The following is a 19,650-nucleotide window of genomic DNA, read 5'->3' on the forward strand; positions in this document are numbered from 1 at the left end:
TTGCTAAGGAAAACTGAAAACACTTTTTATTACACTAGAAAAGTAAACAATGTAACACATTACATACTAGCCTAATTTGAAACTGAAATTTTAAAAACACTTGGAAAATTGCTGGAGTAAACTGTTTCATTATATTATCTAAATAAACATTTCCAAAGATTTTACTAAACTAGGGTAAAAATATCTCCAACAGGTTAATTTTACAAGCATCTTCAAGAACCATATTAAACAACAGAGTATATGTGTACTGTGGAAAAGAAATGTTAATAAATATTAGCATGAACACAAGTGTGCTTTTCCAAGTCAGAAAGCCAAGAATTTCAGGAATAAGCATTCGTTTTTTTTTTTTTTTCTTTCCTTTTCCCCTTCTTTTTCAATTAAGTAGAAAAGAATGGCTTTATTGCTTTGCCAAGCAAACGGGCCACAGTGGGCTAATGCCCTCAAAACTGTGTGTCTCAAACAATAGGGGTTAGTGAGGCGTTTTATAGTAATGGCTCAAAGTGGGTGTGGTCAGGTCATGAACTCTTCTTTGATTGGCTGGTGGTGAGGTAAGTGGCAGACAGCATCAGAAACCTTCTGGCTCCAACTGCTCTGGGTTCTCCATGCTGGTGGGCAGCAGGCTTAGTGTCTCCCACCTGATGGGGGTTTCAGTATCTGGGGCCTGGACTTAACTGAGGCTCAGGTTCTTTGCGTCTCAGCACAGAAGGAATACAGCAAGAAGCAAAGTGACAGGCAAGAAGTAGATGCTTGTGAGGGACATAAGTTGGTAGGCAAGAGGGCTCTGCCTCAGTGTTTTATGAAGTCTGACTCCATTAAAATTTTTTTTTTCTGGGATTACGGGATCTTAGTTTCCTGATCATGAACTGAACCTGTGAGCTTGGCAGTGAAAGTACTGAGTCCTAACAACTGAACCGCCAAGGAATTCCCAACTCCTTTTTTTGCTATTTGATTATTGAAACCTTTTAATGCTCAGGAAAAACCTCTTCTTTTTCAGCCTATCTGGACAAACTTTTTTTTTAAAAGCCAGAGGATGCCTTCCTTTGAGACAAACTGGAAGTTCAAACTCTAAGCTTCACCTCCAACAAGCCTCAACCAGTAATTAAATTTTCCTCTCACATAAACTGCTCTCCCTTCAATTACTAAGAATAAGACTAATTTCTCATTAAACACAGATGCAGGGACTTCCTTGCCAGTCCAGTAGCTAGGATTGTATGCGCCCACTCTAGGCAGCACTGGCTTGATTCCTGGCCAGGGAACTGAGATCATGCATGCCACATGATGTGGCCAAAACAAAACACACAGATGTAAACAACACTTATTCCCCTACGATGGAGAACACCAACTTTTTTCGGGCACTGTTCCTATGACATAATCCATCCCTAGTAAATGTCCCTCTCCTCTCATGAATAGTCAAGCCCCTTAATGTCCTTACTGCTTTGCTCACAGTTACCTAGTAGAGGATTCTGTCCACTGTGATCAATCCATGGACCATGAATATAACAAGCATGATGAGCAACAGCAATTTTACACTATTCTCTAGAGCCCTTCCTGATGCTGACACAGTACTGAATTTGATAATTCAGGGTCCTTGTTTTTCCAGGGAACATGGATGTGAATGAACCACACCTAATGAAGCCGGCTCCTTCACCTTACTGACTCCTTCCCAGGGACCATCATCAAAGGCCTGTAATGAAAGTGTAAGATCAACAGACTTCAAAATTAAGGTTGAAAGGCATAAATAGTAATGTGGAGTTCAAGAAAGCTCAATAGAACATTTACACAGTTAGATACTTGGCCATTTACACATATGTTCTTCTGTATATCATATACACATCATTTCCTAAGTTTTAACATTCTGTGACTTCTAATGACTCTGAAGTGCGTAACAATCTCACATTACTCTTGGGAGAACTAAAGCCTTAACTTATTCCTATTATGGATTCTCTGATATGTAGGCTAATTTAAGAATTATGCAAAAAATTCACCAAATTCATTATATTTGTTAAGGATTATCCCCAATAGCATGAGCTTTGTGATGAAATCTCAGGATGCATCATTTCATCAAATTATTTCCACATTCAGTAAATTGCTATCATTTCTAACCTGTATGAATTCTATCATTACATCAAAAGTGGAGCTACTTGACAAAAACTTTTCACAACATTTATTACATGTGAAACGCTGCTTTCCAAACTAAATCCTCTATGTTTCAGAGGTTTCATCTTCAGGTACAAGCCTTAGCACATATTAGTGTGGTTTCCCTCAAAAGACACATATGAGAAGTCTGGTGAATTGTGCAGTTAGGATAAAGCTTTTGCCCATATGTCTGTAAGGTTTCTTTTCAATGGACTCTCCACTGTTGCCTCATACTTGAACTCAAGGTAAAGATTTTGCCACACTTGTTGCATTTAAGGGACTCCAGTAACTCTCCCATCTTATCTTTGGATAAAATCCTTGCCACACGTATTGTATTTGTATGGTTTCTCTCTAGGATAAATATTCCAATATTAAGTCATGAGTGAGCACTAATTTGGAACCTTGCCCCATTTATTACATCTGTAATGTTCTATCCAGCACAGATTATTTGATGATGGGTAGAATGTGAGCCCCAAGTAAAGGTTTTGCCCATTCCTGGCATATGTGAGGTAATAATCTCCAGAAAGAAATCTTTGGTGAATGAATTCCTTGTCTAAGAGCTGGTCAACTAAACATACTTATCTGATTTCTCTCTCCAGGATGATATTTTCAATGAAGTCTAAGATGGCAACACCTGATAATTTAAAACACAACCTTAATGTTCATCAATGTGGATTACCTGATGGAAAGGTAGGTTTCAAAATACACTGATGATTTCTGAAATTCATCATAATACTTGTCAGGTTTCTCTCCAAAATGAAACTTCAGTTCATGTTAAGGTTATCAATGTGGACTGGAGACTTTGAGACATTCAGCATATTTCTAGAGTTTCTGCCTAGTACAGATTATCTAATGGCAAGGCTTTGCCACTCTCATGACATGTGCAAATTTCTCTCCACTATGAATTTCCCAAGAATATACAGTGTCGATTTTGAATGAATGAAGACAGTCCCACATATATCAAGTTAAATGATTTCCCCTTTGTATTTATTACCTGGTGTGGAGTGATAGTTGAGATCTAATGAAAGGTTTTCATCAGTCTTTGTTTTTGAAAGGTTTCCCTTTTGTATGAACACTCTGATGCTTTGCCAGGTATGCCTTTCGACTAAAGCAGCTGCCACACTCATTACATTTGTAAGGTTTAACTCCAGTATGAATTCTCTGATGAATTGCAAGACTTGAATTCCGATTGAAGACCTTGCCACACTCGTTACATTTGTAAGGTTTCTCTCCAGTATGAGTCCTTCGGTGCCTTGCAAGGTATGAATTAAAACTGAAGACTCTGCCACATATATCACATTTACATAATTTCTGTCCTGTATGGATTATCTGATGTCTCTTGAAGTTTGAGCTGTGATTAAAGATTTTGCCACAGTCTTTACATTCATAAGGTTTTTCCCCAGTATGAATTCTCCGATGAACTGCAAGGTATGAATTTTGACCAAAAACTTTCCCACAGACATCACATTTATATGGTTTATCTCCTGAATGGATGATTTTATGTTGTTTGAGGTGTGAGCCAAAATAAAAGGTTTTGCCGCACTCATTACATTTGTAATGTTTCTCTCCAGTATGAATCACTTGATGACTGACAAGGGTTGATCTACTACTGAACATCTTACCACACTCATTACATTGGTAAGGTTTCTCTCCGGTATGAATTCTCTGATGACTTGCAAGATTTCCTTTCTGACTAAAAGCTCTGCCACATTCATTACACTTGTAAGGTTTCTCTCCAGTATGAAGTCTCTGATGACTTGCAAGGTTGGCCTTGTGATGAAAGACCTTGCCACACTCACTACATTTATAAGGTTTCTCTCCAGTATGAATTCTGCGATGTTTTGCAAGGTATGAATTCTGACTAAACACCTTGCCACATTCATTACACTTGTATGGTTTCTCTCCAGTATGTATTCTCTGATGAACTGTAAGATATGAACTTTGAGTAAACACTTTTTCACATATATCACATTTATATAAGTTCTCTTTTGTATGGATTATCTGATGTCCAGTGAGGTGCAACCCATGGTAAAGGGTTTTGCCACACTTGTCATACTTGTAAGATTTCTCTGCAGTATGAATTGTTTGATGAATAGCAAGGTCTGAATGTCGACTAAAGACTTTTCGACACACATCACAATTAAACATGTTCTCTTCTGTATGGATAAACTGATGTTGGGTAAGGTTCAAGCCCTGATGTAAGGTTTTGCCACTCTGATTACATTTGTAAGGGCTTTCCATATGTGTGCTCTGGTCTTGTGTTAGTATTGAAGGATGCATGAAATCATTCCCATATGAATTAGAAATGTTGGTTTGGACAAGGAGAGAAATTCCTTGAAGTAGTGAAAGTGAGGCACTAATACTGATACTCTTGTCAGCTTGATTAAATTCATCAATCTTCTCTTCACTTTTATAAACATGCAGGTCATCCCAAAAGCTTAATGCAAGCCTGTTTTCAATAGGCTTGATTCCTGCAATACTTCTACCATGTTCCTCTCTCTCATCGGTGACATTTTTGTCATGCGTTATACGCTTTCCTTTGTAATTTCTTTCCTCATCTCTTGGCTGAGACTCAAAGTCATATATATTTTCCTGGATTTCCCTGAAGTAAAAATCTTTGATTTTATTCCTTTCGTGTCTTCCCAATATCACTGTTTGGAATTCTTCTCCTCTATCAGTTTTTGCATTTAGTTGTAATTTCTTGATCACAAGTATATGAGAGATATCTATGAGATACAAAAAACTGTAAGTATCTTATTTATTACAACTCATAAATAAATATTTCATGTAAAACATGGTATTACACCAAACTAGTACTTACACAAAAAGGAGTTATGAAAATTGCCAACCATGACATAAAAACCTTTCAAACACAAATGGAATGATTTTTTACTAAAGGTAAACTGATCTGCTATAATTTTACTTAATTTTAGGGCATCTAAATTTCAAACACTCTTCTTGATGGGAAGAGCCAACTCATTGGAAAAGACCCTGATGCTGGGAAAGACTGAAGGCAAAAGGAGAAGGGGTGGCAGAGGATGAGATGGTTAGATAGCATCACTGACTCAATGGACATGAATTTGAGCAAACTCCGGGAGACAGTGAAGGACAAGGAAGCCTGGCGTGCTGCATTCCCAGGGTCACAGAGAGACAGAACCGACTTAGCAACTGAACAACAACAAATTTTCAAACAACCTATAATAAGAACACTCACATTGGAAAAACTTTTGTTACCAATCCAAGAAAGTATAATTTTTAACCATGACACCAAAGCACATACCAATTAGAGTAAACATACCTACTGGTGCCTCAAAACTGAGGAGAAAAGAATATTATATATATATATATATATATATATATATTGGCCATACTTGTTAAATACAAATGAATGCTAAAAACCAGACAAAATCTACTGTAACAGTAAATAATCCAAAACTAAATTATTCAATGAATAATCTCAATGAGTGGTAGTTTCAAATTGGGAAACAAATAATAGAGAAAATGGTGCATATGATAAAAAAGTTTTTTTAAAAACAAAATGTTCTTCTAAGTACCTCCTGTAAAACTATGTACCCATGAAGCAGCATAAAACATTCAGAAAGCCCTTCTGAAATCAAAATTAAAGATTAGTAAATGAAATATTCTCCATTTATATTAACAGCCATTAAATAGAGCAATTCCCTAATTCTGCAGTGCCCTAAAATATCCAGTTCTTTGGCTCCAAAATATATGTAATAAAAAGTGCACAATTTGTGAATTTCCTTTTACTAGGTTAATACACCATATTGGTGAGAACAAATTGAAAAGAAAAGCATACAATATATAATGGAAAAAAGGGATAGCATAATAAACATGCTAGAATATTCATGTATCTTTTTATACAAAAGACATTTTGACTTGTTAATATAAAAACTGCACTATTTCTGGGAATTTAATAGTAGTCCAGTGGTTAGAACTCAGTACTTTCATTGCCATGGGCCAAAGTTACATTCCTCGAAGGAAGATCGCACAAGCAGCACGGTGGGGCCAAAAAAATTAAAAAAACACCTAAAAACAAACAAACAAAAAATACTATTTCTTTTTAAAGGCTTGAGGATAATTATCACAATTTTTACGTAAGGAAAAGTGGAATCACAGATTAATGTACATGACCCCAACTGACACAGAAAGTAGGAAGAACCATGACGGGAACTGTGACCTAGAGACTGAGACAATATATTCTTAAACATGACCCTTGCCCAAGCAGTATATTACAAAATACTGCAACAAATATCAGGAGCTTTAGACGAAAACTTCAAGGGAGATGCAAGAAGTGGGCTGTGTAACTACTAAGGGGATTTAGCCACCCCTCCTGGAAATGGTTTCTGAGTTGTCACAGCTGCACACAGTGATTTAGGTTGGGTCATGAGAAAGCTGTTCAATACACAGAGCTCTTATTTATACAGTGTGAGTAATGTGGAAGGTGGAGGGGTGGTGAAAGAGTGCAGTGGAAATTGGGAAGTTCAGGAGAATAATTTAAACATGTTAGGAAATAACAACCTTTTCATCCACTCCAAGGGATCATATAAAGAAAGGTCAGAACTGAGAAAAGGGACTGATTGGAGCTCAGGGTACATGCATATGTAGGAGCACATCTGTGTGATTATAACTGGGTGAGGACAATTAAAACACTGACCTTAAAAGAACTGGTTTAGCAATAGTATTCTACTGGTCCATTTTTAATTAGGGGAATTATAGCATGAGTATGGGAAAGAACCACATGAGATTTAAACACTGCAGAAAGAAATTAACTTTCAATCTACTATACTATTTGCTATGCAAACTGAATATTCCAATGACTGTATTTCCATGCATATGTTCAATAAACAGAAAAATATTTCAGGAGACTGTGCAGTAATGTTCTTAGCAGAAAGCAGAAGTGAAAACCAGGAGAAGACCATCAGAAGGAGATGAATCAGTTAATTCTGTGCACACACAAACAGAGCAAAGTAAAGGAGGGAGATCATGATTTTGGAATGAAGATCTCTTGGCTAGGCAAGAACACCTTGTATGGGGAAAAAAAGATAGCAGAAAGTGTTTGCCAAAGCCTGAGCAATTTCAGGATATGATCACAATAGTTAAGTAAGTAAAGAAAGAAAAAAATGTTACTAAACTTTTTTTTTGTTACTAAACTATTAATTACATAACATACTTTGGTTATATAAAATATTTGCATCAACATCCCTTGTTATTAAACATGACAGTGTTCTTTTAACTAGCCTGTCTAAATACTGGAAGTCATATCATTAAATTTCTTAACACAAACTCTGCAAAGAAAAACAAAACCATGAGGGAGTGACGTCAGCAGGACAGTATACCATAGGCATGCATCACCCATGAGGAAACCAAGTTAAAAACAATAAACGAAAAACAATTGGGGAAAATTCAACAAACCAATAAAGAAGAGGCAGCACCCAAGCAAATGCTTGTCCTAAAACACTAGACTGAAAAATGTAGGAAAGTTCATGATAATTTCCTGGCCTTCGACTCCCCTCCTCCTTATCACACTGCACTGATAGTGAACTGGCACAAGCCTCCCAATTCCCAGAGGTTCCCTCAGGCATAAATGCAAAAAACATGATAGAAAGTAAACACTAGAAAGAGAAAAAAGTGACCGAAACACAATAAAGGACATGTAATAAAAGCCCACAGCTAACATCATAATCAATGGGGAATGACTTAAACCTTTCCCTCTAAGACCAGGAATGTAACAAAGATGTTTGCACTACTTCTAAAAGAAAAATTACTGAAATTCCTACCAAGAACATGTAAGTAGAAGAAAAAGACATAAAACCAATCCTAATAGCAAATGAAGCAAATCCATCTCTTCTGAAAAATGAAATGTTCTAATACGTAAAAAACCCCGGGAAATTCCCTGTAGTTCAGTGGTTAGGACTCCACGCTTCCACTGTCAGGGGCACGGGTTCAATCCCTGTTGGGAGAACGAGGATCCCACACGCCATGTGGTAAGGCAAAAACAAAACAAAACAAAACACCACCTTGAATAGTTTGCAAAAAAAAAAAAGAAATAATGAACTCAGAAAAAGAATATGCAAAACCAACAAACAAAAGTCAATACTGTTTCTATATATTAACAATAAAAAAAAAATCATGAAGGAAATTCAGAAAACAACTCCATTTAAAATATTATCAAAAAAATAAAATACTTGGAAAAACTTTTCAGAAGAAGGCAAAGATATATGCTCTATGAACTAAAAACAGCTGAAAAATAACCCAAAGGACACAAATTAACGCAGACATTGCAAGTTTATGGACTAGAAGTAAACATGGTCAGGGTGTAAATACTACCCTAAGTGATCAACTGTCCAACGTCATACCACCCTGAATGACCCCAATCTCCTTTAAGTAATTAACAGATTCAACCCAATCCCTAATAAAACCCCCAACAGTGTATCTTAAAGAAATAGATAAATCCATCGTTAAGATTCAAATGCAACATCAAAAGACACTGAAGGACTTTCCTGGTGGTCCAGTGGCTAAGACTCCATGCTCCCAATGCAGGGGACCTGGGTTCCATCCCTGGTCAGGGAACTAGATCCCACATGCTGCAACTAACACCTGGTGCAGTCAAATAATTTTCTTTTTTTTTAAAGAGACACTCAACAGAAAAACCAAAGTTAAAAAGAACAAAGCTGGAGGTTTCACAATTACTTTTAAAAGTCTCAGAAACCTAAACTAATCCAAGCAGTGTGGTACTAGCACAAAGACAGAGAGACCGGTGGCATACAACAGAGGCCTGAGAAATAAATTCTTGTGTATGTGGTCCAAGGGGATCCCCATGTTCAACAAGGGGATCTGGGACCACCCAATGGGGGAAGGACAGACTATTAAACAAAAAATGAATTATGGTTCCTACTGAGAGTATCATTCCACTTCATAAGTTCTCTAATTTAGATGTTTTAAAATTAGCTGTCGATGTAAAAAGAACAAGGCACACAGGTGATCAAGGATGGCATCAATAATGGTTTACACAACAGCCTCACAAACGAGAACGGGAACTTGGACACTGTTATCCTGAAGTGAAATTCCCTAGACTGCTTGCTGAGAATGTAAGGGGATGATTATAGCACATGTGAACATCACTGTCACAATGCCATTGAGACAGGCTTTTGTGACATTGCTCAAAACCAGAAAAACACCCGGAAAGATTTATCAGCCAGGCTCTGGGGATATTTCTTATTTCATATTGTAGAATATGCAGACCATATCAATATAGCATGAAGTGGTTATTTTCTATATAGCATAAAAAGATTACAATATATGATGAATAGTATTCTCCATCAAAATAATCTGTCAACCAGTAAACCCATCCCATAGATTAGTTACAGAGAAGAAAAATTTTCTGAGAGGTCAGATAAGAAGTAAATGTTAAAAAAAAAAAAAAAAGAAGTAAATGTTTGTACTTCACACAGAATTCTCTGATGAGGGGAAAGTCTGTACACACTATTAATAACGAGGCTTCCCCTCGGCCCTTCCAAGATATGACCTGTTACACCCTCAAAGGCATGTACTTCACTGCACCAACCAGGGCTCTTTTTTGTCCTGTTACAAGGTAGGTAAAATATTCAGATAAGAAACAGAAATACCTCCACATAAGAGGAAAGACACATGATTTGCTGTGGCTTTGCCAGAATCCTAGTCCCCTGCTCAACTGAAGATTGATGGGAATACAGAGAGGAACAGAAAAATATTTCCAAAATTCACCTGCTGTTTATCTCCTGAATACACAGGGAACAGTATAATGCAGAGAAACATAGTCTTTTCCTAAAATTTTAAATCAAAAGTACATGCGTAGGAAACAGGAAATGAGTATATTAAAAGTTTTCCATTGACTCCAACTACAAAAGCTCTGGAACTCCTAATGTATCATGAAGTGGGCAGATCGTCAGAGGAAAAGGTAGATTTAAACTTCTGATGCTGCATCCTGAAGCTCTTCATGTCGGAATCAATAGGGATTTCAGATCACACAGTGGGAAATGCAGTGATACCCCAGGGCAGATCCCAACTTCAGAGGGAAGTCATCCTCACCCAAGGAGACTAGGTTCCTGAGGGTCTCCACCATCACGTCCCTGTACAAGGCCCTCTGAGCAGGGTCCAGGCATTCCCACTCCTCCTGAGTGAACTCTATGGCCACATCCTTGAAGGTCAACTGTGCCTGAAATGAAAACACATTTCACCAAGGGGCCATGAGGAGAGCTCTTACTTTCAAACAAAATGAGAAGAGGAGAGAGGGGTAAGGATGAACTCAGCTGAAGTAATATTCTGACAGATCCAAGTAAAGCTATTTGGAGGAAATTACAGGTCTCTAATTTTAATTCCTTATGCTTTTACCCAGAGATTATGATAACCTCTAATCAATGTGGAGGTTGATTAATGTCCAATGTGGAGGTAAATCAATGTCCATTTTTGTGGACACTGCATGAAATACAAGTAAATAAGTTTCAATAATGAGTAGTTTCTCCAGAAGTGTTACAGTATGTGTTTGTTATACACTGATTGCTATTCCGTATCTAGATGAGCTACACTATGAGTGACGGCATCAGAAATGACAGAGTCAACAGTGCTTTTAAAAAAGGTCAAAATCTTAAACCATGATTACAATGACTAAAGGTGTTCGAATACTTCAAAGATACTCTAAATGCTTTATGGCTATGAACTTTTTTTTAATCAACATCATAGCTCAGTAGAGAAAGATATATGCTGTCCTACAGAGACAAAAGTGTCAGAGACATCTGGAGAAACTCAACTTAGTTCAAGAAGCTAAGTAATCATACAGCAAGAACCTCAATTAAGGAGAATGTGGTCTTGAACTGAAGATAAAGAAGCAAAAATTGAAGTATGAGAAGAGCATTAGAGAAAAAAAAAAGCACTAGAAGCACACTGACAGAGGGTTCCCCGAGAAAACTTGAAATAAGGTCAAAATGAACAACACGGAAGGCAATAAAAGATCATTACAGATGTGGGCGCACAAACACATACACATAACATGTTCGTAATCTTATTACTATTTGAACCATGAACAGGAGAGTATAGAAAACAATGGAAGGCCACAGAATATATTTATGATATAATTTCAACTACAATAAAATGCAGTACATAGTTTTAAAAATGTCTTATCAAAACCATGGACTTGCAGATCCATGAACTTATGGACACACATGTATTATAAGTACAGAAATAACTGAGATGAGAGAAGGTGTCTAGGGACATTTTTTTTTTCAAGTGCAAATAATTTGAGAGATCATTCCAGAAATATCCAGCATCATCAGTCCAGAAAGGAACATTCCAGAAAGTTCCAGTGGGGAAGAGAAAGTTGCAGCCACGGGCAACTGGAGCTCCACGTGGATGGACATGCTCTTCAAGTCTGTGAAACAAACTCAGAGCTACCCCCACAAAGGGGTGAGGGAGCTTTAGTGTTTACTTACTCCCATCCAGCCCTCATTTTTCTTTTTTTTGGTCTCACAGCACGGCATGCAGGATCTTAGCTCCCCCAACCAAGGATGAAACTCTTGCCCCCCTGCAGTGGAAGTGCAGAGTCTTAACCACGGGACCATCAGGGAAGCCCCCATCCCTCATTTTTTAGGGTTGTTCCTGTGTTTGCCATCAGATGCGTCAAGAATGTACTGGAATGGTAAGACCCAAATGGACAAGGAGGGACAGAACACTCTTATGTATCCCCTAACTAGCCTGAAATTCCTTAAGAGAAAGGAGTGAGTTCACAGAATTCACTATTTTACTCCCAACGGTCTGTGCAGGATTCGGTATGCAATAAGTAAACAATAAGAATATAGAGGATAAATCAATCAACATAAAGAAAATTTGAGACAATAGTTAAGATTCCCAGGAGGTTGGGAATAAATATACAGACTCTCTGCTATATATAAAATAGAGGAAATTACCTGGCCATCCCCTCTGGACATATTTTTGCATGATTTTTTATCATCAGTTTTATATATGTGAATTTTAGCATTTTTTTTTTTTTTAATTTCAGCACTTTTTGGAGCAATGGAAGAGTCACCTGTACTAAATGGTACCAAGAGGAAAAAGCAAGAAACTTTAACTACAGCCTCCACGGAATACCTATATATAACTACAATTTAAAACACGGTATTTATTTCTGTAAACACTGACTCCTAAAACATTGACTCAAACTTAGAAAAGTTATGGAAAAAATATATTGTAATTAAGGAAGACTAAGTCTCCATACATCATGATCAGAAGGAAACACTTGATGAATTCTCACTGAAGTGGCAGTGCAGCGGAGGGGGCTGGCCGGGGGTCCCGCCTCTGCCCACAGTACAGTATGCCTGAGCAGGGACCACGCAGGAAGTGACAGGAGGAAAACAGAGTGGGAGCAAGACACACAGCATGTCAGAGCTGGAACTGCAAACATTCACAAACCTAAGGCGCAAAGTGAAAGGATGCAAAAAGACATCCAATCCTTAAGAGAGCAGGAATTATTGCACAATATCAGACAAAATAACCTAAGGAAAAAAACTAACACGAGACACAAAATACACTGTGAAATGAGAAGAGGGTAAATTTGCCAAGAAGATATAATAATTACAAATACGTACACCTCTAACATCAACCCGGAGGATCTGATGAAGGGTTTTATAACAGTGGCTCAAAGGTGGGGTCTCTGACAAAACTAAGGTGTGAGGAGGGCTTGTGTTCCCTAAATCTTGTCCCCCCCAGTTGGAAGGTGTTCAATATGCTACTGGGGAAGAGTGGATGACAACTACTAATAAATCCAGAAAAAAATGAAACAGCTGGGACAAAACAGAAATGATGTTCAGTTGTGGATATGTCTAGTGGTGAAAGTATGTCCGAGGCTATAAGGAACAATACTGCATGGGAACCTGGAATGTTAGGCCCATGAACCAAGGTAAATTGGACGTGGTCAAGCAGGAGATGGCAAGAGTGAACATTGACATCTTAGGAATCAGTGAACTAAAATGGATGGGAACAGGTGAATTTAAATCAGATGACCACTATATCTACTAGCATGGGCAAGAATCCCTTACAAGAAATGCAGCAGCCCGCAGAGCCAACAGAATCTGAAATGCAGTGCTTGGGTGCAACCTCAAAAAGGACAGAATGATCTCTGTTCTCTTCCAACACAAACCACTCATTATCACAGTAATCCAAGTCTATGCCCTAACCACTAATGCTGAAGAAGCTAAAGTAAAACGGGTCTCATGAAGACCTACAAGACATCCTAGAACCAAAAAAAGATGTCCTTTCCTCACAGAGAACTAGAATGCAAAGGTAGGAAGTCAAGAGATACCTGGAGTATCAGGCAAGTTTGGCCTTGGAGTACAAAATGAAGCAGGGCAAAGGCTAACAGAGTTTTGTCAAGAGAATGCACTGGTCATAGCAAACACTTCTTCCAACAACACAAGAGACAACTCTACACATGGACATCACCAGATGGTCAATACTGAAATCAGACTGATTATATTCTTTGCAGCCAAAGATGGAGAAGCTCTATACAGTCAGCAAAAACAAGACAGGGAGCTGACTGTGGCTCAGATCATGAGCTCCTTATTGCAAAATTCAGACTTAAATTGAAGAAAGCAGGGAAAACCACTAGCCATTCAGGTATGACCTAAATCAAATCCCTTATGATCATACATTGGAGGTGATGAATAGATTCAATGGATCAGACTTGGTAAACAAGAGTGCCTGAAGAACTATGGACAGAGGTTTGTTAACACTGTATAGGAAGCAGTGACAAAAATCATCCCCAAGAAAAAGAAATGCAAGAAGGCAAAGTGGCTGTCTGAAGAGCCCTTACAAAGAGCTCAGAAAAGAGGAGAAGCGAGAAAGGGAAAGATATACTCACTTGAATGCAGAGTTCCACAGAATAGCAAGGAGAGGAAAGAAAGCCTTCTTCAGTGACAAATGCAAAGAAAAGGAGGAAAACAAAAGAATGGCAAAGACTAAAGATTTCTTCAAGAAAATTGGAGACAGAATATTTCATGTAAGGATGAGCACAATAAAAGGACAGAAATGGCAATGACCTAAGAGAAACAGATGAGATTAAGGTGGAAAGTATACACAGAAGAACTATACAAAAAGGCTCTTAACAACCTGGATAACCACGATGGTGTGGTCACTCACCTAGACCCAGACATTCTGGAATGTGAAGTCAAGTGAGCCTCAGAAAGCATTACTACAAACAAAGCCAGTGGAGGTGATTGAATTCCAGCTGAGCTATTTCAAATCATGAAAGATGATGCTGTGAAAGTGTTGCACTCAATACGCCAGCAAATTTGGAAAGCTCAGCAGTGGCCAAAGGACTGGAAAAGGTCAATCCCAAATGACAGTGCCACAGAATGTACAAACTACCGTACAACTGCACTCATTTCACATGCTAACAAGGGAACGCTCAAATGTGCTCCACAATAAGAGAAGCCACTGCCTTGTGAAGCCTGAGCACTGCAACTAAAGAATAGGCTCCGTGACGCCTGAACTAGGGAAAGCCTGGTTGCAACAACAGAAACATAGTGTGGCCAAGGAAACCCAGCACAGTCAAAAATAAATAAATAACAAAATAAATTTTTTGAAAAGATTTAGAAAAGTTGTAGCATAAAATATCAGCACATGAAAATCACCTGCATTTCTATCTACACACAAGGAACCATTTCGACAGAAAATGAGAGAACAATCCCATAGAAAACTTAGGAAAAAGATCAGACAAGTAGGTGCAAGACCTCTACACTGAAAAGTACTAAACTTTCTTTAAAACAAAAGTCCCTGGAGATATATATAAATAGAAACACACCCTGAAGTGGGAACTTTATGCTTTTAAAATGACCAAATTAGGCTGGGAGGGAGGCTCCCAAGGGAGGGGATATATGTATACCCATGGCTGATTCACATTCTTGTATGGCAGAAGCCAACACAACATTGCAAAGCAACTATCCTCCAATTAAAAATAAATTTAAAAAAATGGACGGGACTTCCCTGATGGTCCAGTGGCTAAGACTCCATGCTCCCAATGCAGGGGGCCCAGGTTGATCCCTGATCAGGGAACTAGATCCCACACGCTGCAACAAAGAGTTCGAATGTTGCAACTAAAGAACCTGAATGCTGCAACAAAAACTGAAGATCCTGCATGCTGCAACTGAGACCCAGTGCAGCCAAATAAATAAATATTTAAAAATGCAAATAAAAATATATGATTAAAAAAATTCCTTCATTTGCAACCCAGCAAGACCTGGAATACCCCTATAAATTTTCAATGGACATTAAGAGGCAGTCGAGCTGATTAAAAACAGGTAACATTTTCTTTCCTTAGAATAGCAAACTACAAAAGTCAAGCCAATAAAATTTCATTGTAAAATTTTCTTAAAAAAAAAAAAAAGACCCAAAGAGAGACTTCCATGGTGGTCCAGTGGTTAGGACTCCAGGGTTCTACAAAGGAGGCACTGTATACAGATTTAAGGAATTCCTATGCCTTTTTTGCAGTTAAAGAAAAGAAATCATTCCTGAATTCATAGGGAATCTCTAGAGCCAGCAAACAGCCAAAATATTCTTAAAATAGAGGATGAATGTACAAGTGTCAGGCAGGATACTTTGGAGCCAGGGAAGAATAGAGAATCCAAAAAAGGGCATTTGAAGGACAGGCTGAGAATATGACTTTACCTGAGAAAGAGCCATTTCTGACTCCTGTTCTGTTTCCTCCTCTTCCTCTTAGCAGGACACACAAAAAGGGAGAAAACAAAATGTTAGACTAACTGGTAAAACTAGGATTTGTCTATTAAAAGATCATTGACAACTTTACCAAGTACCCACCAAAACGGTCTAAAATTATTTATTACATACCAAAGAGCTTTTCCAGTACAAAGGGAAAGAGCGGAAAGCAAGCAGGCCTCCAAGAAACCTGAAACACATTTTCAAAAGAATGAATTTTTATCATCTAATATTTGTGGTGTCAGTGTTTTAAAAATATCACAATGTATTATATTACTATTTAAAGAATGATTTAATTATAAAAGAGCACCAAAGCTTATTAACTAAAGTTAATGATCATTTCCAGGGAAGCAGAAACTGAATAAACTAAAATTTTTTCCAAGCTACAAAAAGAATTATATGTAAAGATATAAGAAAAAACAGTAAGCCCATCACAAAAAGGAACATTCTTAATGTTCCTTTTTTTTAAATTGACTTTTTCTTTACTTATTTTTTGGCCATGCTGGGTCTTCATTGCTGTGATCAGGCTTTCTTCTCTAGTTGTGGTGTGTGGGCTTCTCATGGTGGTGGCTTCTCTTGTTTCAGCACACAGGCTTAGTCACCCCACAGCATGTAGGATCTTCCCGGACCAGGGATCGAACCTGTGTCCCCTGCCTTGGCAGGCAGATTCTTTACCACTGGACCACCAGGAAAGTCCTCAATGTTCCTTTTAAAAGGCACCATGCAGCGACAGATTCAAACATTCCTTGCCCCATTTGTCCTCTCCTACTCCTCTGCCCCACGTCAAGCAAAGGGAAGGGGGTGACTCACAACTGAGTACATCAAATCACTGGGTGCGCTAGTGGTAAAGAACCTGCCTGCCAATGCTGAAGACATAACAGATGCATCCCTGGGTTGGAAGATCCCCTGGGAGGAGGGCGTGGCAACTCACTCTAGTATTCTTGAGAATCTCACGGACAGAGGAGCCTGGAGGGCTATAGTTCATGGAGTCTCAAAGAGTCGGACACAACTGAAGCGACTTAGCAGCAGCAGCCCCCTGGCTAAATAGGGTTTGCAAATACAAGTTATCATCTGATACGAAGAATTACAGAATGCACAAGACACAAGTTCTGCTATTTTCATCCTCACCTGTACAATTAAGAGACATTTTATTACATTCTAAAATAAGAAATCATACATCACAACTTATCGACAACCAAACAACTCACCATCCATCTGCATCCAGTTCCCACTACCCACCTGCTCGACTAGGTGTTTCCATTTCAGTCGGTTTATCTGTCTCTTTTCTTCCCCTCTGCTCTCCTGCTGTTCCTGTTTCCTCCCTCACATTTGTCCTGCCCCACTCTGTAAACTGTTCCCCTCGACATGCTTGGTCTCTGCACCCTTTCTGCCGGTCCTCCATCTGTGTTTCTGCCTCTTTCTTCCCCTTCCCTGCTCTCTCTCTGCCCTCCAGTTACACCCCTTCTCTCCCTCTTCCACTCCCCTTCTCCCCCCTCCTCTGACACTCCAGGTGGTGATGCGTCCTTCCTGCTCTCTCTTCCTCTTGTGGTCACACTTGATCCTCCTTCTCTCCCAGCACCATGCTGCTCTGCAGCCCAAGTGTCCAGCTCTTTCATCCTCTCACCCCACTCTGTGTGAAGTGCCTCTCCTTTGGTGCCCCCGTCCCACCGCTGATCCAAGGCCCCTTTATGTTACTCTCTGTCAGCTACAAACTGGCATTTGCCATCTACCTACATGCCAATAGTCATGTTTGGATGTGAGATCTGGACCATTAAGAAGCCTGAGCACCAAAGAATTGATGCTTTTGAACTGTGGTGCTGGAGAAGGCTCTTGAGAGTCCCTTGGACTGCAAGGAGATCACGCCAATTAATCCTAAAGGAAGTCAACCAAGAATATTCACTGGAAGGACAAATGCTGAAACTGAAGTTCCTTTGGCCACCTGATGGCAAGAGCCAACTCATCAGCAAAGACCCCGATGCAGCAGAAAATGAGAAGGTTTGACACCATCACCGACTCAATAAGTATTAGTTTGAGCAGACTTCGGGAGATAGTGGAGGACAGAGGAGCCTGGTACGCTGCAGTCCTGGGGGCCACAAAGAGTCAAACAAGACTTAGCAACTAAACAATAACAATCTACCTATCTACCTCTACAATGATTAATTCATGTGCTGCTGCAGCTGCTGACCTACAATACCTCCTGAAAGGAGTTCACAGTGGAGAGCAGAAATGAGGCATCTGTGGTTTGGGGACAAACTGGCACAACAGGTCTTCAGATAGATATTTTCAGGAGCCGATTTTATGAGCCCAATTCTTGTATCTCCCCAAATCTAGAAAAGCACTAAAGTCCTCCATAGTGATGACTGTTCCTTGTGATTAGCAAATCTTCACAAGAGTAGTAGAAAACTTCTGGAAAAAAATATGTGCTTGATTGCATGTAATCCCCCTTCACCAAACTCTATATACTGACCTTTCCCCTGAATCTTTGCAGCAGTTTCTCAGAGCTATGTGAAGTGCTGTTTCCTGGACTGCAGTCCTCATTTTGCCCCAGATAAAACTTTACTTGCAAACCTCACATTGTGCATTTTTTTTAACTTGATATCTCCCATTCCTGGAGATACAACTTTTTAAAAATTTACTTTATTCACCTGCTATTTTCAATGCTTAATCGCTTTCATTTCACTCTTCTTACAAGTCCCTTGCACACAGTTTCTATCCCTATGGATTCTCCCTCATCCTTTTCTCATTCTCAGTTTTTCTCAGTTGCTCATCCTCTGCTTCTCCTGAGCCCTCTGGCCCACGTATTTACAGGACTGAGTAAGACATCTGCCTACAAAAAAAAACAAAACAAAACAACTTTTTCCATCGTGTGGAATTTGGAACAAAGACCACTATATGTCACAAGGCTAGCTCAGGTCACCTCCCATTACAAGGGGAGGCTTGCTGGGTAGAAGGACTGGCCTGGGGAGATGGGAGGACAGAGAGGGGCGGGCTGTCCTAAATCCCAGAGATAGGGAGGGGAGGGAAGGGACAAAGTAGGTGATTAACTAGTTAATCCCACTAGGGGATTGTCAGTAGAATACATACCGGAGACTCCTGCAAGTTAATGATTACTCAAGCAAGCGCGCTTGCTTAGCAACAAAGCTATTCAACAGATGCTCAAGAGGACCCCGAAACATCGTAACAAGGGTGGCATGAACCCCACATCCTGCTCAGTGAGCCCAATAAATTACCACACGCTTTGTGCACACATAAAAAGCACTAATTTGTGAAGCTAGCTTGACCAGGTAGGAACAACAAAAAACTCCCCTGCCCAACCTGTTGGAGGGACTGATGCAGGAAGGCTGGCATTACTCAAGACAGACAAGGAAAGTCTTCTCCCCGCCCCCGCCACGTTCCCTCTGATGATAAAGCTGTAGCCCAGCAAGTTCTCTGGGCTTTGCATCCTCTCGGCTGCCCACTTGTAAGACTCACAAACTTCCTATTCTAATAAATCGCTTATCTATCACTTTGCCTCTGTTTTTTTTTTTTTTTTTTTTTTTGCACTGAGACTGAAAGGGCTGTAGTGTGGAAGCTCGGCGGCGACCCCTTCCACCGCCACCAACGACACAAAAGAGCTTCACCAGGTCCCGCCAGGAGAACGGGGCCTCTCCCTGGGCGGGAAGGCCAGCGCTGCCCTCCAGAGCTCCAGAGAGCAGGCTGGGAGGAGAGGGGCGCCAATCCGCCCGGCAAAAGAGGGCTTAACTGCGGAGCGGA

The 19,650-nt window shown here is 39.5% G+C and overlaps 1 protein-coding gene and 1 pseudogene across 1 annotated transcript in view; both read right to left on the bottom strand.

The window, feature by feature from the left end:
• LOC110148904 (zinc finger protein 665-like) overlaps positions 1-19,650 on the bottom strand; it is a 19,820-nt gene continuing 170 nt past the window's right edge. The window contains exons 2-5 of the mRNA XM_070463064.1: positions 16,030-16,087; positions 15,850-15,896; positions 10,225-10,351; positions 1-4,862 (exon numbers count right to left, since the gene is read on the bottom strand). Of these exons, the coding sequence (XP_070319165.1) occupies positions 3,172-4,862; positions 10,225-10,351; positions 15,850-15,864 (1,833 nt within the window). The 5' untranslated portion in view covers positions 15,865-15,896; positions 16,030-16,087 and the 3' untranslated portion in view covers positions 1-3,171. The remainder of the gene's footprint in view (positions 4,863-10,224; positions 10,352-15,849; positions 15,897-16,029; positions 16,088-19,650) is intronic.
• LOC110148906 (zinc finger protein 665-like) overlaps positions 18,648-19,650 on the bottom strand; it is a 47,408-nt pseudogene continuing 46,405 nt past the window's right edge.

Source organism: Odocoileus virginianus, unplaced genomic scaffold (genome assembly GCF_023699985.2).
Source record: "Odocoileus virginianus isolate 20LAN1187 ecotype Illinois unplaced genomic scaffold, Ovbor_1.2 Unplaced_Scaffold_24, whole genome shotgun sequence".
Lineage (NCBI taxonomy): Eukaryota > Metazoa > Chordata > Mammalia > Artiodactyla > Cervidae > Odocoileus > Odocoileus virginianus.